Source organism: Mytilus trossulus, chromosome 13, assembly GCF_036588685.1.
Source record: "Mytilus trossulus isolate FHL-02 chromosome 13, PNRI_Mtr1.1.1.hap1, whole genome shotgun sequence".
NCBI lineage: Eukaryota > Metazoa > Mollusca > Bivalvia > Mytilida > Mytilidae > Mytilus > Mytilus trossulus.
In genome coordinates this window covers 10,425,223-10,449,074 of record NC_086385.1, presented here as the reverse complement: position 1 = coordinate 10,449,074, position 23,852 = coordinate 10,425,223, and the positions used below count along the sequence as shown (strand labels likewise).

General features: G+C 31.6%; 1 protein-coding gene across 1 annotated transcript in view; it reads left to right on the top strand.

The window, feature by feature from the left end:
- The window catches only part of LOC134694721 (electrogenic sodium bicarbonate cotransporter 1-like), a 54,428-nt gene that overhangs the window by 6,760 nt on the left and 23,816 nt on the right, over positions 1-23,852 (top strand). Inside the window, exons 2-4 of the mRNA XM_063555762.1 lie at positions 20,198-20,393; positions 21,735-21,895; positions 22,448-22,663. Of these exons, the coding sequence (XP_063411832.1) occupies positions 20,200-20,393; positions 21,735-21,895; positions 22,448-22,663 (571 nt within the window). The 5' untranslated portion in view covers positions 20,198-20,199. The remainder of the gene's footprint in view (positions 1-20,197; positions 20,394-21,734; positions 21,896-22,447; positions 22,664-23,852) is intronic.

The window sequence follows — 23,852 nt, the reverse complement described above, 5'->3', positions numbered from 1 at the left end:
TTATGAAAATAATTAAGATATGAAGCTCGCTATGTTTCAACCGTATGCACAAGTTGCGGAATTACGTTAGTTTTTTGTGATATAGACCTCCTAATCAGTAGATTAGCAAAACTATCGTACAGGACAGAAACAGCGAGCATTCTTAATATTCGGGACATCAAAGTGATATTAAGATAAAGCAGAATTTTAGTATTAAACAGTCTCGTTGATACATTTTCTTAAAGTTAGAATCTGAAAAGAAGTAAGGGTTAACAAATCTAGGAAATATTGCAAATTCAAGCCAATGTGGTCTTTTGCAAGGGTAGACATTTCACACTATTTTGAACAATTACAAGTTATGTATCAGTTAATCTATAAATATGACAATATTAATGATAATTATGTCATCAGAAAAGTGCTGACTACTAGAATTTGAAACATGATGGGTGATAATGTCCTACGAAATAACACATATCAATAGATAATCAGTTTGTGGGTAATTACAATTCTTCAAAGCATGTGACTATGATTATTATGTGTACCTTTACTTTTGATTTATGTTTGACATCATTTTCATTTAACTTCCTTTAAAATGAAAATTTGAATTACATCATACATGAATATTGAACGAATAAGATGTTAATTTTTCTCAAAATATGCAAAATATGCTTATGATGTAACAGGTCTCTAGTGTGGACAGGGTGATACTTGTTTATACCACTTCTAAATGTATTTCTTCATGTTGTATGCCCCAAATAGCAAGAAGGGGGATGAAATTGCAGTGTAACAAAATTTGGGTCATGAATTTTGAAGTAAAGTAGTGATTTGGTCCAGCAGAAAAAGGTTAAAAAATAGGAATTCGAAAGCTGTCAAAAAATGTCAAGAAAGCCTTAACATAAAATTGTACATATTTTGAGTTAAAGCCGATAAAACTTTCTACAATTTTAATGTACTTTGTCCTAAAGTAGTACAACACACTGTAAACAATTTATTGAGAAAACCAAGGTGGGATTTTTCTATTTACATTTTTTGTCTTAAAAAAATGCACTTCCAAATAACTGTGTACTCGGGCCTAATGATACTTTCTAATTTTGTAATTTTTACTGTGAAAATAGATTTCGAAACATAAGAGATTTCCGTCTCATTTTACTATTTATCCACTTTTGTTGCATATATTTCTCCCTTACTTTTTCATATATGTATTAATGCTTTTTTTTATAAAATTGGTGGGAGTGTAAGAGATTTATGTCGCGGTATTACCTATAATAATTAATATCTGTGGTAAGTACAACAAACCATCTGATAATGAGTGTCATTATTAATTGCTTCTTTGATGTAGATATTCATGTTCTACTTCCGCGGTCAAACGGTTGGATATAATTAACAACATGCTTTAAATATACTAATTTTGACATAATATCAATTTTTTGATAATTGTAAATTAAAGAATACGGTGTCTTTGAACTATAACAAAGCAGACAAACAAAATCAGAAGATATATAGAGTTCTATATAATGGTTTAATAATACGCTACTTAGATGTCAACTATTCGGGTTTTTTTTTATTTTTGTAAAAAAATCGGAACCCTTAATTTTATCTATGTAGTGAGATTAAACATAATGCCCGCTACGTTCCTTGTCATAATTATAAAACATATAGCTTAACAAGTCCTTTTAAGAAATATTATTATATGATCCTTGTTTTTTTCCCGTATTTTGAAAAAAAGAAATATGCCAATCTTAAATGTATGAAAAAAGGGAAAATGCTATAAAATCGTTTTTGTTTTTTCATAGTTCATAACAAAAAAGGGACCAATGTTCAGTTTATGAACATTTATGGAGCACAATTTCCCGCCACATGACAGTGGCTTATGTCTCGAAAACAGGTACACGGGCCCTTTTATTAATGCCTTTTTAGTTCCTCTATTAATGTACTGACAATGTATAACAGTGAAACAGAATAGCGATCATTCTTATGTTTCTTTACTTATATTCTATCAATTTATTACAGTCCGTTATTTTGATACAGAGGAGCAAACATTATTTATACGTCAAACTCTTAATAGCCTCAAGTCTAGACAAGTATCGAAATACGTCACACTAGTATTAGCCTCAAGTCTCGGAAGGTAACGCAAAAATTAAACCTATACTTTGAAGAATCAGTCATCAAAAACACAATTCTCTTACATGACAAACTAACATTCAGGTATATTTGGAACCGAAAGGAACCATTATTTCCCTTTTGTTTGTTTGTTTGTGTGTGTGTTTTTTCGTGTTTGTGCTTAATACTTCTCTTTTATTTCATTTATTCAATACTATTATACAAATTAAAAGGAAAAATACCAAAATATGAAGAAAATGCACCGCGAATTTCAAAGTGCAGATGCATAGACATAATATAAATAAAATTCATGTAAACAATATGGAATTGTGGAATGACAGTCGATAAGACAACTGCCCACTAAAGTTCAACATACCAGTCGTCATATCTGAAACAGATATACAATAACGTCACGTCATTGGTTGAATTTCCATTGTTTATGACGTTTCTAACCAATCACGACGTTTTTGTGTACACTTTTGAAAATATTACCCAAGATGCATTCAATTCTGAAACAGTCAATAACGGTCAACTAACTTTTGAAAGGTTTGAAGGTCCGTGATTTTAAAAATTGTTGCAATACTCCTTTGCATATTAATACAACACATCAATCTTCAATATAATTATTTGTTTGTTGTTTACCAAATATGATATATTGTAACTCTTAATTTCATTTAATGATTAAAAAACATGAAGTGACTAATTTACAGATATTATCTAGGATAAACGCATATACAGTGAAACCTGTTTAAACCGAACCTAATCGGGACCTTATATTTTGATCGGTTTTGGCTGAAGGTTCACAACGCAGACAATTTGATACGATGGAGCTTAAGAATATGTTTGGTTTATACTGGTTTTCGGTTTATACAGGATTCGGTTAAGCCAGGTTTCACTGTATTTCATTGACAAGTAAACAATATTTACATTAGATTCTATAATGGAGTACACGATCAATTATGCTTCACAAAACCTCACTTTACCAAATGAACCTTCTGGTACCGATGCAGTAGCGTATCAAGGACGTTAATTGTGTAATATTAACAAAATGATACATATGTATCGTTAAAAAATGCCAGAAAAATTAAAGATTAATATGAACGAACTAGCTACTCCGTAGAAAGAGAAAAAATCGTCAAAACAAATTACAATTAGTTAAACACCTTAAAGAAAAAAATATTTACCACCTTGTACGTAAACAAATGTATGTAAACAATGAAGTCGGTCGTGATGTATATGATCAATTATGAATTATGACAGTTCCGCATTGTTTGCGTGAACATAAGCTTCCCGTAAGGCGGCCGTTCAATAGACCAATTAGTGTACTACAATCTTTAAAAACAAGTCTAAAGGACTCTGATGTACAGTAGTTGTCGTTTGTTTATGTAATATATACGTGTTTCTCGTTTCTCGTTTTGTTTATATAGATTAGACCGTTGGTTTTCCCGTTTGAATGGTTTTACACTAGTAATTTTGGGGCCCTTTATAGCTTGTTGTTCGGTGTGAGCCAAGGCTCCGTGTTGAAGGCCGTACTTTAACCTATAATGGTTTAATTTTTAAATTGTTATTTGGATGGGAGAGTTGTCTCATTGGCACTCACACCACATCTTCCTATATCTACTAGTAATTAAATTCTGCTTTGTGAAAACGCCACTGCTTGTTTCCGTTTCGTCCCCTTTAGTAGACGTACAACTAGCCTAGTAGTCAGCACAGTGTGTTATAATTAATAACCATGATGTAAAGTGTCTTTAACATTTGATTTTACCGTTGATACAATATGAAATATTGGAATCACTAGGATTTTTTTCAAACAGAGCATGAATAGCCTTTTCAGTATTTATTTCACCTTTTTTGGAATTGGAGGCAATGAATGTTTTTCAAATTGTTTTTTTATTTTCCTTCAAATTGTCCAACTTGGACCCCAATATCAAGATTGGTGTAGACGGAATATGCGTTTAGCGTACGATATTATAAACCTGAAATCTTTGTCAAGTTTTCTTACACGAAGTTTTGAAATGATTGTTAGTTTTCTCGTTTGAATTGTTTTTTATTGTCATTTCGGAGCCTTCTATAGCTGACTATGCGGTATTAGTTTTGATCATTGCTGAAGGCCGTATGGTGATCTGTAGTTGTTAATTTCTATGTCATTTTAGTCTCTTGTGGAGACTTGTCTCAATGACAATCATACCACATCTACCTTTTCATATTGATATACTGTATTTACATTTAAGATCTACAGAATAATATCTTTATTAATGTTGGACATGTGTTGTAGCCACCTTGTTTAATTGCTTGTACTATTCTTGATTAGTATTTGATTTTAGTTTTCTTTTGGTGCATGCTATTCTAAATGGTGTCAGTTTAATCATAATAAGTGCATGTATCGACCGACAAGCGTTGGAGCCAAACGTGTTTTCAACGTAGAACTCTGAGTTGTTCCCAAAGTATATTGGTTAAGTTTCCAAAGTAATCATAAAGCTGAGTGAAAATTCTAATAAAATCTTATTTTTGAAAATTCTAATTTGAATTTCAGATGATATCTTGTCAACCAATAACACACTTGTTAGTGAGTATCTGCATCATAGGCTAAAAGTTAAGAAAAAACATTTTACAATTTCAATAAGTGTGGTAAAGCTTTTTTTCTAGCAAATTGTTTTGCCATTTTTCATTTCACTTGCAGTCGTGCAAAAGATTCGTTATTCACCGTGTTCCGTGAAATCGGTGAAAAGTTTAACGTTCAAGACATTTTAATTGTTCGTTCCTCTCGAAATGGCAATTTTATTTCGCGTTCTTTCGTGCAAATAGCCCCTTTACGCCCCTCTACAATTACAGGTGATATTTTGTCACTCAATAATACACATGTATTGGTGTACTTGCATCTTATATATTCTGGTGAACTTACTAATAAGAAACTAGAAGATCATCTTCATATCTTCAGTCTTTTTGACTGATAATGCCACACACCTGGATGACCTCAAACTTGAATCTATGACAAAATAAAATAGCAAAACTACCGAACTCTAAGGAAAATTCTAATCGGAAAGTCAAATGACACAAGCAAAATGTGGAAAACATCAAACTTAGGGAAAACAATTTTCATATTCCTGGCTTGTTTTAGATAATTTTATATGTAGATAATGGTGGATTAAACCTGATTTTTAAAGCTAGCTAAGTATCCTACTGTATGCAACATAAGTATTTTAAGTTTGCATAGTCAACCTAGAACCTCTTGCCCTCTGATTCACAGTTAGACGTTTCAAATTATCAATAGTTTTTAATATCAGAATCGTTGCCAATATAACGGAGTTATAAATGACTGTACATAAGAAAATGCGTGTACCAAATCAGGAATAAGACAGTTGTTATCCTTTCGTTTGATGGGTTTGAGCTTTTGATTTTGCCATTTGATTAGAAACTTTCCTTTTTGAATTTCCCCAGAGTTCAGTATTTTTTTGTTATTTTGGTTTATGTCAAATGTCGATTTACTGCATAGTTTTAGAGAGAGAGAGTTAGGTATTGTCTTGGAATATATCAATGAAAATTCGATCATTCGTTTTGGTTTTTCATTCTCTCACAAAAAAACTTTTTGGTCATGTCTATGATTTAATTGACAATAGTAAGGAGCCTATGATCTTCAGAAACACATAATGACTAGAAATATATCTATTAAGACAGTCATCAGGAAATAAAATAAGTCAATTTGTATTCAAAACCCTGTTTAGGTTTATAATGCACTTCTTATTCTTTAAACAAATCGAAGCTTGCAGATTAATCAATATTGACATTTTGCGTCATCTCTGATGAATAAAATATTCAGAAAATTAACATTCATTTGCCAGAATTGGAAAGTTCATTTGTCAAGCATATTCAATGATATTTCAAGAGAAAACTGATTTTTTTCTTTTTTGACACATTTGGAATCTTCTTTTTTTTTATAGTGGTTAAGATTTTAATATAAAAATACCTTTCATGAATTTGACCTACCGAATACGACTATTTACCGGATTTGTTATAATATAAGGAACACGACGGTGCCACATATGGAGCAGAATATGATTACCCTTTCGGAGCACCTGAGATCACCGCCAGTTTTTGTAGTGGGGTCGTGTTGCTTAGTCATTAGTCCATGTTGTGTCGTCTGTACTATTATTTGTATGTTTGTCCTTTTATTTTTAGCCATGGCGTTTTTAGTTTTTTTTTCGAGCTATGAGTTTGACTGTACCTCTGGTACCTTTCGTCCCTCTTTTGCACTCCTATTTGTGACATTTTTACCAATTATGTCTGTTTGTTTTGTTCAAACATCGTTGCCAAGATACTGTGGATTCATTTTCATTCCTTGGATACCAATTTTCGTGGGTTTCGTGGAAACTGGTGAACAACGAATTCAAATGTTCAACGAATAACATATTTTCAATAGGCTTTGTATACATAGATTGGCAAAACCACGAAATCAAATATCCACGAATATGAACGTTTTCAGCAATCCACGAAAATTGATACCCACGAAAATAAATGAATCCACAGTAAAGGAATTATAAACTACTGGCATACCAGTGAGAGGTTAAGCTAGCTGTAAAACCAGGTTTACTCCACCATTTTTTATATTTATTTTCAATTCGTTTGATGTGTTTAAGATTTTAATTTTGCCATTTAATTGCTGACTTTCCATTTTAAATTTTCTTCGGTGTTCGGTATTTTTCACTTTTATGATGAATATAGTTATCAAATGTAACCGGATTAAAACATAAGACTCATCAGTGAAGCTCATATCAAAATATGTATAAAGCTATAAAGCAAAAAAGGACACTGTGGTAGAGCATGAAAGATAAAAAAAAATCCAAAATGTTATGCCAAATACGGCTATTGTAATCTATGCCTGGGATAAGACAATCCTTAGTTTTTCGAAAAATTCAAAGTTCTGTAAACATGAAATTTATAAAAAATTTCCACATTAAAGATATTCATGTTAACACAGAAGTGTTGACTACTGGGCTGTTGAAACCCCCGGGGACGATACGTCTACCAGCAGTAGCATCGACCCAGTGGTGTAACATGCTTCTAATAATAAAATGTTTACTACGAAGATTTGTCTTCTTTTCCTTGGCACAAAAGTCAAATTTTTGATACAGATAAAACATGTTTTCGATGTATCACATACTTCTCTTAAATTATATCTTTATGTATTTAAACTTAGCTGTCGCACTATAAATTACATGAAAACATTCATTATTAACATCCGTAACTTATTTACCAGAGGCCAGATATTAAGTCACATATTAATACTTAATCTTTGTTAAATTCTACAATATGATGCATGAGAAACACCTCTTAACCGCAAGTTCACGTAAGGGACAATTGCTATAGTTCCCCGAATTGACGATTTATTTAACATTGGGTGAAGGTTGGTTCCTATTGAAGTGTTTAAACCCGCTGCATTTGTTAGCACCTATCATGAGTTAGTAATGTGATGTTCGGTTGTTACCGTAAGTTCACGTAAGGGACAAATGTTATAGTTCCGACTGAGTTCCCCCGATTGACGATTTATTATACATAATGTTGTTAGGTAAGAAGGTGAAGGTTGGTACCTATTGAAACGTTCAAACCCGCTGCAATTGATTGCACCTGTCCTGAGGCAGGAATATGATTTTCAGTGGTTGTTTGGTGACGCTTGCCACCAGCATATGTTGATCAAAGTATTTTATTCGTACAGTTAATAGATACAGTCTTACGTTTAATTTTAATAGATTTTGTGAACTTCACCTTTTTAATTTTACCTTAGATTTGGTATTTCAGTTCATAGTTTTTTTCACTTTAGATACTGGGCCAAAGCAATGGATGAACATTTAAATTTGCGACCATAATATATATTTTTTTAAAAGAACTAAAAGACAGATTGGCTTTAATTATTGTTGAAGGCGTTACGGTGACCTTTAGTTGTTAATTTCTGTGTCATTTGGACTCTTGTTGAGAGTTGTATCATTGGCAATTATACCACATCTTGTTGTTTTTTTTATATTTGAACCATAATATTGTTACGGAGTATATTACATGTCCTACTGCGGACGTGGACTTATTTAACATGCATGTTAACTTATCTGGCACAGTGTCATGTTGTGGTCTAGATCAAAGTGTACATATTCGTAACACACCAACATGTAATTTGTGTCCTTTTGAAATGTTAAGAATTCGCCGTTTTAGAATCTAATGCATTCTGGGTTATGTTTTTAAAAGTGTATACCAAAATGTTGTGATTGGTTTTGAACGTTCTAAACACTGGAAATTCATCCAATGGTGTAACGTTATTTTCATTTTGGTGTACGAACAATGCAATTGCCCATAGTCCTTTAGATTCTGAAAAGTCGAATTACTTTGTTGTATCCCCAAAGTAACTCTGTGTGTATACATATATCGTATAAGCTGAAAATAAAGTGAAACGTTTTTTATCATGTGCATAATCATCTAGATTAAAATTATTCTATAGCTGCTGTTTACTTATTTTATGTGTAATATCTCTTTGATAGCTATATAAAGTAAAGCCATTTAACTGAAATTATATAGCGTGTATTTCTATGTAGTAAGGCTTTTATTCAGTGGTTGTCGTTAATTTTTATTTCATTAGAGTTTTTATAAAATTGAGAATGGAAATGGGGAATGTGTCAAAGAGACAACAACCCGACCAAATAAAAAACAACAGCAGAAGGTCACCAACAGGTCTTCAATGTAGCGAGAAATTCCCGCACCCGGATGCGTCCTTTAGCTGGCCCCTAAACAAATATATACTAGTTCAGTGATAATGAACGCCATACTAATTTCCTTGTTACTTGTTTTTGGTAAGTATCATGCGATCGAGTTGATCAATTTCATTGTTTTTATAGTATGTCTTTTCATGTTATATAAATGTGAATTGATGTAGGAAGATTTGGTGTGAGTGGCAATGAGACAACTCTCCATCCAAATAAAAGTTTTAAAGAAGTAAACCATTATAGGTCAATGTGAGGACTTCAACACTGAGCCTACACAAACATCAAGCTATAGAGGGCCCCAAAATTAATAGTGTTCAACCATTCAAAAGGGAAAACCAACGGTCTAATCTATATAAAAAACGAGAAACGAGAAACACGTATAAATTACATAAATAAACGACAACTACTTTCTCATGTTATGATGAAAGTTGGCCCCTACTGTTTTTTTTTATGCATCGTGATTCCATGGTTCTTATTCATCTTGTAGTGCAATGTTTATGTTGAGAAAATATAAGAAATATTTATGGTTTATTTTCCTTTTAAGAATGCTACGAATTATCTTTTATTATCAAATAGATATAGGAAGATGTGGTATAAGTGCCAATGAGACAACTGTCCATCCAAGTAACAATTAATAAAAAGTTAACCATTATAGGTCAAAGTACGGCCTTCAACATGGACCAGTGGCTCACACAAAACAGCAAGCTATTAAGGGCCAAAAAAAATACTAGTGTAAAACTATTCAAACGGGGAAACCAACGGTCTAATATATGTATATGTGTGTGAGAATATATTGTATAAGCTTAAAAAAAAAAGGGACACTATGTATTTTTTTTATATCGTAAAGTAGTAGACCAATGTTTTATAAAAAAAATCATGCTAAGCTATCTTAGATCTATACACCGCGCCAAAACAGTGGGAAGAGACCAGATATGAAGACAATATACATTCATTATGGTCAGATGAGTGTTAAGGGTTTAGAACATGCCATCAAAAAGACCAGACTTATAAACTATTTTTGATCTGAGCGTTACTTGTAAGTCTCATGTAGACGAAATTCGCCTTTGATAACTATTATAATTAAGCCGCTATTTAGGCTTATTCATCTTAAATACAATGCATAATACTTACATTACATGTATGTATGTTTGATTAGAACTCGTTATTTTGATTGGCTGATACTACTCAAATGGATCTCAGATATTATATCTTATTTCCGTATAAATTTCAACACCTATGACAGAATGTGCTATCGCTGGTAATGTTAAAATAATGCATTGACAAAAAAAACAGAATTTCATGTTGTAGCATAACAATCTAATTATAAGAATTGAATGCTTCTTTTTTATGATTTTATTTGGTTGTAAAAGCGCACATTTATTATACGAAGCCTTTCCGCAATATGCTCTGTATCAATGGTTATCATCATGTAACTATGAAAGAAGCATTCAATTCCTAATCATAACACAGAAAAAGCATTGCTATATCTTACGTCTGTGCATTTGTCTTTTTTGTGCACTTTACGTGTGTTAAATATAAATCAGAACATCATGAAGATTTTTGCAATGTATTGTTATATGATAATGATTAAGTCATATATAGAACACAATTACATAATTCTCAGTGATCAATCACTTTTGTTCAACCCAAGGTTAAAACTGGTAGTGTACAAACTATATGTAGTCAAACTTTCAACATTTGATCATCAGAAGCGACCCGGTCCCAACTTTTGTGAATCAACTTTGATTAATTATATAGGGAATCACTGAATCATATCGGGAGCGGGCTCCCTCTAAGGCAGCCACTCTTGAAAATTTCTGGATCCGCTACTGATCATCCAAAGAATTGATTGGAGTATAGAAATTTTGCCTACCTTTGTCTTTTCGTCCGGCGATAACATGCCTTATTTTTTAGAATCGTTTTATTCTTTGGTGAAGTTGTTTTCTCTTTGAAACCTTTACGGTTTTGATTCTCTATTCAATCAACTAGTTGTATTGATATATATGAAAATCCAGCAATGTCTACTCAAATCGTTAGACCAAGTTAAATAATATGAGTGTTTTCTATTTCATCTTTGAAAAATAAAGGGTAGGCAGGTAGGGAGTTGTTTTTATTTTACAACTTTTTTAACATTGATTCTATGGAAGAGAAATTTAGACATTAATAGTGCTTATTGAAAAATGACCAAAACAAACTTTAAGGTATGATATTCTTAAAATAGAGGGTAGATATAGAAATAGGAAACATACAGATTTTTAAGTTGGTCTTAAAGAGCCAAACTCTCTTGTGTATATTGTTCAATAATTTAATTTTGGATGTAACGCGTCTTCTGATTGGCTGACGTTATTTTGTTATCAGCCCTTATACATAATTTAGTCATGTGACCGTGACGTCATCAACGTTTTTTCATGGTTTTCTACAGTTTAAAATGAAAGCTAGAATTAAATTATTTTCTTAAATATTCTGTCTTATCTATACATGAATCTATTCAATCACAATGCACTGCATTATATACAATCTTAACAGGGATATAAAACTTGTTAAAGGAAATAACATACAAGAAATCGAACTGACAATAGCTTTGAAAAATGTTTGTCCTTGTTTTTAATGCTTAAATAGTGAACTGTGGCAATTGACAACAGTCAAACCACAAGTTCTTATTAGAAACAAGGCATAAAACCACATATCAACATATTTAGACATTTAACAGTATTTTCGTAGTCAAAAATCAAAAAAAAAAAAAAATTAACCACATACTCAAATATACATATTTAAATGGATAAGTAGGTTTAGATATGAAATTATTATATCAAGGGCAAATTAAGCTTTTGTCATATAAGTATTATACGAACTTTTTCATGTTATATATGACGCATTGTAATGTTAACCAATAGATTGAAAGACGTGAAATAATAAACACACATCGCTGAAGCAACCCTTAAAAGCAGTAGTACATTGTATAAGCTTGTTATACACATATACACATTGTAAAAATAAGAAGATTTGGTACGGTTGTTAAAATCATATACGAGGCAATTGAAGATGTTAATATTAACTAAAACTAAAAGAACATTCGGCATTAAGAATTGTTACATTCACATGCATCTTGTGAACAAAAATGTAAAATCACAAAAATGCTGAATTCCCTGGAAAATTTAAAACGTAAAGACTTTATCAAATGGTAAAATCAAAAGTTTAAACAAATCAAAGGAATGGAGAACAACTGGCATATTCTTGCCTTATGTATTGTTGCCCCCTCTTTTTGACAAATGTAGTCCATAATGGATTAACAGGTGTTTTACGTAAAACATACTTTACTTGTAGACAGAATACCTGTCAAACCAATTAAGGACATTTAAACTTGTAAAGAAGAATACTTTGTCATTAAATCATGTCATGTATGTGCTTTTTTGCAAAAAAACTTCTACTTGTCTTGATCAAAGAGATCCAAGAAATTGCAGTTAAATTTAACATTTTCGCTCCATTAACATTGGTCATCACATAGCTTTCATTTGAAGGTATCTTTACTATGTAAAGATATTAGTGTCGTTTTAAAATTGTACTGTTGGATGTTGGTAAATAAATTAGTAGTTTACCTTTATTGTTTAGGGATTTTATGTCAAATATATTATCATGACAGGACCTATGTAAATGTTCTGGTATAAAGTAAATAATAAATAAACAGATTAAAGGTTAGAAATTATTAATACATACCGAATGAGACTATTTACAGGATTTGTAATAACACAAGAAACACGACGGGTGCCACTTGATGAGCAGGTTCTGCTCACCCTTCCAGAGCACCTAAGATCATCCCCAGTTTTAGTGGGGTTCGTGTTGCTAAGTCTTTATTTTTCTATGTTGTGCCTTGTGTACTATTATTTGTCTGTTTGACTTTTTCTTGTTTAGCCATGGCGTAGTCAGGTTTTTTTTTCGATCTACGAGTTTGACTGTGACTTTGGTATCTTTAGCCCCTCTTTAAGACATTTTTTGTCCATAGTGGATTAACAGGTGTTTAACTTAAAAATTAACTCTATGCAGAGAGAATATCTGTCAAACCAATTAAGGACATTTAAACTTGTAAAGAAGAATACTTTGTCATTAAATCATGTCATGTATGTGCGTTTATTGCACAAAACCTTCTACTTGTCTTGATCAATGACAATATCCAAGAAATTGCATTAAATTTAACATTTTCGCTCCATTAACATTGGTCATCACATAGCTTTCCTTTGAAGGTGTCTTTACTATGTAAAGATATTAGTGTCGTTTTAAAATAGTTCTGTTGAATGTTGGTAAATAAATTAGTAGTTTACCTTTATTGTTTAGGGATTTTATGTCAGATATATTATCTTGACAGGAACTATAATAAGGTGGTACCTAACACTACAGGGAGATAACTCTGTAAGGTTAGCTAAACGTTTTAATGACGTTGTGTTGGAAAAGAAATATAAAGCCTCTCAATGATAAACATTGGTGTTTGTCAAACTGCTCTATAACCAGTGTATTTCTGAAAAAAACAGTTGGTTCAAAATTTTTGAAATTTTTATAGTTATGTTAAAGGGTCTAAGTAAATACTTTGACAAAATTTTATGAAAATTAAACGAGCCAAATTAATTTTAATGAAAGTGTTGGGTACCACCTTAATGTTCTGGTATAAAGTAAATAATAAATAAACAGATTAAAGGTTAGAAATTCTTAGTCTGGTACTACGTAAAGAATGAAACATTTTTATAATCACGCGTATTTTAATATTTTTTTATTGACGAGTTTATCTCATTATTTGATAGCTAAATAAAGGCAACAGTAGTATACCGCTGTTCAAAACTCATAAATCCAAAAAACAAAATCGGGGTATCAAACTAAAACCGAGGGAAATGCATTAAATATAAGAGGAGAACAACGACATAACACCGAAACGTAACACACACAGAAACGGACCAAGCATCAGACAAAACACCACGAGAATAACAAATATATCCTGAAAACCAAATACATGAATTTGTTCTATTTCTCGCTTTTTTTCATATCTCTACCATTTTTCTGAATGAAAAGGAAATATGGGTGTATACACTGGCGGAACAAGGACAGATTTTGTTTTACTCCCTCGGTCAGTTGTGTTGTATGTCAGTCTTGTATGTTTATACAGTTATGGCTGTTAAATCAATATAATTGTCACAAAAACTAATGGATCTGCTTACTCTTCCGGAGCACCTGAGATCAGCCCTAGTTTTCAGTGGGGTTTGTGTTGCTTATTCTTTAGTTTTCTATATTGTGTGATGTGTACTATTGTTTGTCTATTTGTCCTTTTCATTTTTAGCCATGGCGTTGTCAGTTTATTTTCGATTTATGAGTTTGACTCTCCCTCTGGTATCTTTCGTCCCTCTCTTACAATGTCTTTTCGGGTTGCTAATTCAATTCGGCCAATATAAAGGAACTAAAAAAGTGACAAAAGACAATTTTATGAAAATTCATACCAACGGCTTGAGTCCTCATTTTAATGAAATATTTGGAACAATAACAAACATCAGACTTTTACTTTGCAAGATCGTCTTGTTCTTCAGGAGTACCTGCTATCACTCCAGTTTTTGTTAGGACTTAATTGTGTTGCTCAATTATGTATTTTATGTACTGTTGTTTGTCCGTTTGATTTTCTGTATTCATGACATTGTCAGTTCATTTTCGACATTGAGTGTGAATTAACTTGCGCCTTTTTTTGCAATTGTATGGGGAATTGCGTGACATTCCCGCCTACAGGTTACATTTGCTGCGCCATGCATGTATTCTGTAACATCACGTTGTATGTATGTAGGGATTGCTTAGATATGTTAGAAATCTAAATTCCTTCAAATAGTACCATTCATTTATAGCACAAGACTTGATCAAAAACATGTAAAACGTGTTGTTTTAACACCTTTTAAAATACAAACAAGTTATTTTGACAAACGCATTTAAAAATATACAAATTTTCCAACATTGTAATTTTTTGTAACATAAAATGTAAATGTACAATAACTGCATTTCTTTTGAGAATCTTGTTTTTGGCCCTGCGACAAGAAAATAAACTGTATTGTGACACTTGATTAGGTAAGAATGATACAAATAAAGGTATCCTTCCATTTAACATTATATACGTATTAGGTGTGTTGTTATTAGACAAATCGATAGACAGTAAACCCTAGAGTGAGAGAGAGTATAATATAACGTAGAAACAATTAAAGTCATTGACAAAGTTTTAACGTTGAACCTACCCCTATGGTTTTTAATAGAGCATTTGCATTATTCACGTATCAGGATACGTGCACGGATCGACGTATACGTATCGGGCAGATTTGTTTACAATAATGATTTTACCCCGATCTCAATTAAAATTTAATGCATTATAAAATATTTTCATCGGGACCAACTAGCCATAATTTATTCTTTCCTCATATACGTGTTATACGATGCGTCGATACGGATACGCCAGCAAATACTTGATTAATGCAAATGCTCTAATAGATAGTTGATTGTCGATAAAGGTCATGCATGTAACAGTTTAATACTTAAATGTTATATATATAAATGATTGTTCATGTTGAAGTAAATCAAATTTAATAGATCGGAAGTTGTATGTACATTTGTTATTATTTTTTTTCACAATTGACGGAAATTCTGTGGAGAATGATTTACATATGTTTTTAAGTTAACATCAAACGGAAGAAATCTCGTAAGAAGTCAACAAATCGTGAGCGAGATTTGATCAAGGTCATGTATTATTGGTTAATCGTGTTTACCGGATAACGTGTTACCAGGAATCGTAACTACTATTTACATGATGTGTTTATGTTTGTGGTTATGTACACATTTTCCTCACACAGTTTTCTACTACTAAAAATAGTGATTTAATTACAACATGAATTTCTTACTTATCACTTATAAATACTTCAAAAATATAAAACATTAGCCTCGGTTCTTCATTCAACAATTGTTTTCGAAAAAGGAATAGTCACATATATTGTACGTATTTAACTGTCGGCCATTAAGATAGTGATTTATTCAAAATATTATAACTGCATTAATATATATTACAATACTAAAACAATGGGTTGTTTTACATTATTAGATTCATGATCAGTTATTCGTTTTATTTGAATCTTATTGATTATGTCATGTTTTCTGCGAAACGGACGGTACCAATATCCCATTATCAAAGAAATCATTCAAATGAGATTTCCGTCACATTTTAAATTAATCCTTTTTTAATGTGTACGTTCCAGTTTGTTCATAGAAATGTACTGTCAGGTTAATTTATAAAATTCATATAAATTCTCATGTATCTAATATATTATCGGTCTACTTCAGGGCAATATAAATACCAAATGTAAGGTCACTGCTAAGGTAATATTACATGTCTAGGTATAAGTCAAGGTTGTCCACTTTCATTAGATTTTTATGATTTAGTTATACAATCAATCGTATACTGTACATTCCTACATTTGTCTAAGGACAGGACAAACTCAACTTCTTTTTACTAATCATACTCCTTTTTCTCAGGACAAACTCAACTTCTTTTTACTAATCATACTCCTTTTTCTCAGGACAAACATCACTTTCATTTGTAAAATCATATTTATTCATATTAATATTTAAATATTACTTCCATGGTTAAGGTTAACAAAATCTCATTTTTTTTTAGTGTTTAAATGGAAATGCAAATAATTTTGATATGGGAACAGTTATTGACAATTATATCAAAATCCTTGAAACATAAATGAGCTACTGCTAATCTAACGGAAACAAACGACTAATGTTACTCTAACGGATACAAACGAATACTGTTAATCTAACGGAACCAAACGACTAATGTTACTCTAACGAAAACAAACGAATACTGCTAATCTAACGGAAACATACGAATACTGTTAATCTAACGGAAACAAACGAATACTGTTAATCTAACGGGAAAAAAACGAATACTGTTAATCAATGAAAAATACAGTATAATGTCAGCTTCGTTTAATGACAAAGAATTTATATTTTGTTAGCCGTTCGGTAAATTCGAAAGAGTTGTTTTTTTAAACTTTTGAACAGATACATCATGTTATGGAGAGGTAATTGCGAAAAATACCATCAAGGGACTGTAAAATTTCCCCAGCCGCTAGGCGAGGGATATTCGATCCCAAGACTGGTATTGTTCGCAAACACCCCTCCATAACATGAAATGTGTGTTAAATTTAACCGAATAGATTAAAATTGAAACTCTCTGTACAGGTGAAGATTTTTTTTTACTTGAAAGCTGTAATTCATTAATATGTGTATGCATAATTTTGTGGATAAAAGGATAACTGCAGGAAATGTATATGTACTAATACGTGTTAGTTCGCTTTTTTATGTAACGTCATATCCCAAAACATTTGGCGGGAATATGCTCGAGAGGGTAAAAAGGGAACATCCAAAATGGCAAATAGCATGATATTTGAGCCATATTCACCGGCAGTGGTGAAATACAGGAAGATTCGTTTGAAATTAGATAAAAAAATTACAAATGCAAAAAATATACTGGCTATCAACCAATCAAAATATAGCTTTCTTATACAGGTCTAATTAAATTAACAAAACAAGTCTGACTTGTCATCAGCCATCGGAAAATTTTACAATAAGATTTTGTCAAAAGAGAAGATGACAGTAGTATTAAACATATCTGCAATTTAATAAAAAAAAAAAAAGGGGGGGGTAGAACCTGATATTATTCCGATTTTAATGGGTTTATGTTGCTCACTCATTAGTTTTCGTTAGTTTTCGTTGTACTGTTTTTTTAGACTTCAGATTGTTTTTTTCATGTTTTTTTGTACTTTGGCAAAACACATTTACTTAATTCGACCGGTGGGTTTTGACAATCTTTTTTTCTTTAAATGTGAAATGCAAAATTTAGGGCTTTCTCTCTTGTTTCCTTCATCTTACCATTGTAGTAAAAGTCTCATAAGGAAAAAGAAGAAAATAAACGATTTCGGATCTTGTTTTACTAAATGACACCTAAGACTTTTACCATAATAAATAAAAAGTACACAACAATAATTTGTTACATCGTTATTGCATGATTAATGTGTGAAGAATAATTTGTCAATGTATTAACCAAGGCTATCCGCTGTCAACTATAATATTCATATTTTATGTATTTATCACTCTGTCATTTACAATGACCTTGAAGGGGGTGCTTCATTTCCATATTCTTTTATTTTTTAAGTACATTAAAAAAAAAAGTAAAATCACAAAAATACTGAACTCAGAGGAAAATCAATTTGGAAAGTCCATAATCACATGGCAAAACCAAAAAACAAAACGCATCAAAAACGAATGGACAAGAACTGTCATATTCCTGACTTGGTACAGGCATTTTCAAATGTAGAAAATGGTGGATTAAACCTGGTTCTATAGCGCTAACCCTCTCACTTTAATAACAGTCTCATCAAATTCCGCTACATTTACATGATGCGTTAAACAAACAGTCACAATTAATAAAATAGTCAAAATATGGGTACATCAGTCCTCATCGTATAACAATTTTAAAAGGAACAAAGTCCGTTTATGTGTGTGTTATATTTAAATGTTGCGTTTCTGTTGTGTCGTAGTTTTCCTCCTATAGTTGATTCGTTTTCTTCCGTTTTCAGTTTATTATCCGGATTTTTTTTTTTATCGATTTATGAATTTCGAACAGCGGTATTCTATTGTTGCGTTTATTAGACTTTTTCTGTATTCTTACAACTTTTGCCCATTGTTATCTTATCTTTATATTTGAGCACGTCTTTATTTTCTTTTCTTATTTTTTTTGGTCTTTTGTTCTTTATTCTTTATAGTTTATCGTCATTCTCTATTTTGTAGATCCCCCTCCACAACTTCATTTACAAGTTTATAAGTGTTGAGTGGTTCTAAGATTTTTTGTACATTTTTCATATGATTACAAAATTTGTTTACATGCTATCACCTTTTATATACTGTATAGAACAAACACATTTCATTAACATATTGCTTTATTCAAAAGGATAAACATGATCAGTAAATGGTACATATAATGTTCTTTTCACACTCTTGATATTGTAAACATAAATACCTCCATCAAAAACTTCGAAAAATTTTGGTTTGGCCGCGTGTTGCTATTTTCTGTTCAATTTTTCCCCCAACAATTTTAGCTTAAAGTCATATGAAACCTGAAATTAAAAAAAATGATGCATATGTTTTCTCATAACTAAATAGATAGTGTTCATTATAAACTTATGAACGTATACTTTTTTCTTAAAAAATACTTCAATTTGTCCACATTTAGAAGAAGTAACTTCTTTTTAATTGCTTGCTTCCAGGAAGAAATACACCGACACATTTTACGTATGTAAATGACCTTAGTGTGACCATCTCGTAAAAATACGGTGACCGCAATACGCAAGGATTTGTCACTGAAATAAACTATAATCGGATTGTATATGTTATACACGTGCTCAATATCTATGCTATTGTGTTGATTGTTAACTGTAAGTTGATAATCGATAAACTAAGGCTTCAAAACACGACAAATAATCAGAGGCCATATTTTCACAGACAGACACAGAGGAAAACAAATTGACAAATATAGGAAATGTTTGCGTAAAAAGTTATAAAATCATGCACAGAAGAATAAATTTATGATATATACATGCATTGGTTCAAGAATTGGACAAATATTATTTTTCAACAGTCACTCGTTTCATATGACTTTAGATATACCATTGTAGTGATAAAGACCGGAATATAATGACAACATAAAACATTAATAATACGACTTCGATACACATCGACATATCTTAGAAAATGTCTATATATTTTAGAAATACTTAAAATTAAGATTCGCCAGTTTTAACCTGATAAATTTGCTCAATTCACCGTTGTTTGCTGTTTAGATTGGTTCGTTATATTTATTATCTATTTCCTTCAATAGTATTCTATTTTGTATTTATGCCATGTAGTTATTATCTGTCCTAAATAAACGCGAGTCCTCCATAATAACCCCGAATAAGATCATGTTTCAACATTTCGTTTGAATAAATTGATACTTAAAAAAGTTCATTTAGACAATCCAGAAATAAAATTTTACTAAAAATATTATTAATACGTGTATCTTGATTAAGAGGGCATGCACCTTTGTTTTTTTTTAAAGTGACTTCATTTCATCTAAATATGTTGAAGCAGATATCATTAATTGGGTGTGTTGTGCAATTTCTTTTTCGATTGTTGTCGTGTCGAATAGTTACATAATTGCTACATGGGTTAAGTGACGATGGTTTGCTATCAAAATGTTTTGCCTCTGAATAAACTTGTCTATACAAAATCTGTTTGGGTAATTTTACAGATTTTTTCTTTTATAGAAATGTCATCACAAATAGCAACAGTTACACCAACACGATTGGATCCTGCACTTTGTAACAGTGAAAAGATACAGGTACCAAAGTTTGAAATAACTATTGACGATGTATCGGAGAAGCTTGAACCACGTGATTTATTCTGTCAGATGGACGCGCTGCGTCACTACAACGACGACTTTGTCTGGAAGGAAGTACGAAGGTGAGTAAAGCCCCTTTTTCTCTCAATAGTCCATTTTCAAACTACAATGTTATTATTTTTATAATTTTGACAAAACAATCTTACTTTTAATTAGGATGGAAAGAAATAACTACTGTTATCTGTACAACAGTCTGTGTGTTCTACTACTACTGTGTCAAAACTGATAGTAGAAGGTAAAATCATAAAAATACTGAACTCCGAGGAAAATTCAATCGGGAAGTTTTAAAAACCCAGTTGAGCTATGATCGCATACTATTAGTAAAGAGAAATCAAACTGTTCAACGGTCAATAGTAGTGTGTTTCAAACTGCTACATATCCAACCAAAACAATTGTTGTAAATTGTGTGGTTGTAATGTCTATATCTTTTATTGATTTTTTATAAATAAGTCAAAATGAATATTTTTGTCAAATATTTATGGAAATAAAATAAACGAGCTTAATCTTTTTAGTCAAAGTGTTGAGTACCCACTGGAGTGTGAAATAAAATGATAAATTATATCAAATCATGCTCTATTCTTAATTTTATCCATCCACATCGGCAGCAAATACATCCGTCCTTCTTGGAGCTGTCTCTCTTGATTAAAAATCTAAAATGTGATACAAAACCGGTTATTTGAAAATTGACTATGAATTCTCGATTGATGACTTTTGACCAGCGGTATACAGTAGCCTTTATTTAAGTTGAATACTTGAACTAATTACTTAGTCAGGGTCTGAAAGATTATTATTTGTTCTGTCCAGAACTTCAGAACCACTGGAACCAAAACAGTTGAATGCATTGGATGTTAAATACATTGACAGGTTTGAATAAACTCATCATAGATACCAGGATTAAATATTGCATTTACGCCAGACGCGCGCTTTGTGTACAAAAGACTTAAGAGTGACGCACGAATCCAAGTTAAAAAAAGGCAAAATTAAGTATTGAAGCTATCTGAGTATGTTTTCAGTGTGTCTGTTGTTCTGTTGGTTTCTTTTATATATAGTTGATGTGTTTCAATCGGATTGGTTTGTGACCCAGATTTGATTCAGTATTTTGTGATTTAACTGTTTATGATTTTTTAACAGTGGTATACTACTGTTGCCTTTGATTATACCCCTTATAATAAAGTGTGTACAGATATTACATCACAGCACTGTTTTTAAATCTTATGTATAGCGTAACCTTATTGGACGCCAATCATAAATTGTCAGTAATTGAAATAAAATTGAGAATGACAATATGGAATGTGCCAAAGAAACAATAACCCGACTATAGAACAAAGTATCCTTTTTCTGAACGGGTGAAAATTTAAATTGATGAAAATTGGCAATAACATTTGTTTTATTTTTATTTTTAGATGGGTGAAATTTGAAGAAGAAATAGAAGAGAAAGGAAAAAGATGGTCAAAACCCCACGTGTCATCGATCTGTATGCAGTATCTAACAGAGCTACATCAAATTGTGGTTTCTAATCCGTGTTTACTAGATCTAGAGGCTACATCCATGTTCGATATAGTCGGTAGGTGTCGCTTTATGTCGGCATAATATTTTATGCTATGACTATATTTTCACTTTTAATGTTTATTCTGTCAAATTTCAGAAGTTTTTAATGTCATTTTCAAAACTCATTCCGGAAATTGTTTACTCCAATAGTATAGTTGTTTTCCCAGAAATATTACTGGTTCGCTGAATTTATCGAAGAACCGTGAGGTTGCATAGCAAATACATGTATAAAATTATTGATTACGTGCGTATATTGACAATACAAATCCACAAGTTCAAACATAAATATAAAACAATAGAGTAAGATGATAATTATAATACAATATAATGATATACAGATTCAAAATTCTTTAGACATGTGCAGAGTAACACACAACATACACAAATGTTAAATTGGAATGTCAGCATATTATTTTCAAACAGTGGCATAATACTGTTGCCTTTGTTTACTAATGCTATGTTTATGTATGCATATTTTTAACAAGGAATACATGCATGAATGAAATTCAGACCATATCAATATCGTATATTTGGGTGGATTATCATGTCATACATTTTTCTTTCTCAGATACATTATTGGAGCAATGGCGATTAAATGGAACTTTAAATAGTCTGCTATGGAATCATGTTAAAGCTGTTCTGCTTAAAAGACACAAACATCAGCATGTCGGCAGACGACAAATAAAGCGCCACCAAAGTAGAGCCAATAATCTGTTTCAAGGGGCGTTCCTCAGTGACGAAGAGGATGCGCCGTCATCACCAGAAACAAGAAGTAGAATGAATGGTTTGTATTGAATAGAAGTTAATGTGAAAAAATAAAATGCTTTATATTACAGATGGGCGTAAATAACTATAACCCTCCCTTTTTGTATTTTTTAATAGATGGATGGCTATTGAACGTCCAAAATATTGTAGCCATATTTAGGAAAAGGTTATATTATTATATGAGATGGCTATGTAATATGAACCACCAACGAAGACAAGTCAGTTTTAAATGCTAAACTCGATAAGAGGATATTCGCTTAATTTGTGCTACATGTTTCTGACTTCCAATTGAACAGTTCTACCCTTTTGAGATATTAGGATAAGACGTGACACGGTACTTGTTTATTCCAAATTCATGTATTTGGCTTAGATGTTATATGTGTTATTCTCGTGGGATTTTGTCTGATGCATGGTCCGTTACTGTGTGTGTTGCGTTTCGGTGTTGTGTCATTGTTCTCCTCTTATATTTAATGCGTTTCCCTCGGTTTTAGTTTGTTACCCCGATTTTATTTTTTGTCAATGGATTTATGAGTTTTGAACAGCGGTATACTACTGTTGCATTTATCTACCCTTACTAATGCAACCACCATAATAGCAGTTCAGCAGCTGTCAAATTTGAAGGTATATGATTTGTCTCGACCGGTCACGTGATCGATACCCAAGCACGTGTTTATAAAGTGCATGCAAAACAATTTAAGTTGAATCAAGATATAATACTTGTTTATTAGTGGTTTTTAGGTAACAAAAGTACAGAATACATGTACCTATATTTTAATTTAGACTAATTATCCTCTAATTTGTCATAGAAAGTTCAAAGACAAAGTACTATAATGCAAAATGTCGTACCATTAGGGAAAACCGAGACCACATGTATTTCTTTGTTGTGTGCAAAAAAGACCATGTTTTATGCAGGTACAAACAGATCAGAACATTCTGCCAAGATCAATTTAAACTTAGTTTAAACTGGAATGTAAAAAAATGAAATTTAAGAATGATGAAAAAAGATGTATCTTTCTGTTTTTCACATTGTTCTATGTTGTACTATTACACCTATTACAAGTGTTCTATTTTAGGCGTAGTGTTAAGATCTTACTAACATGTGTAGCCCTCTCAAATGTGTTATTTTTCTCACCTAAGTCAAACACCTGCAATTCAAAGGTTTTGTTGGTTGATGATTGTCATTTTTCGTTTACAGTTTTATCGTTAAT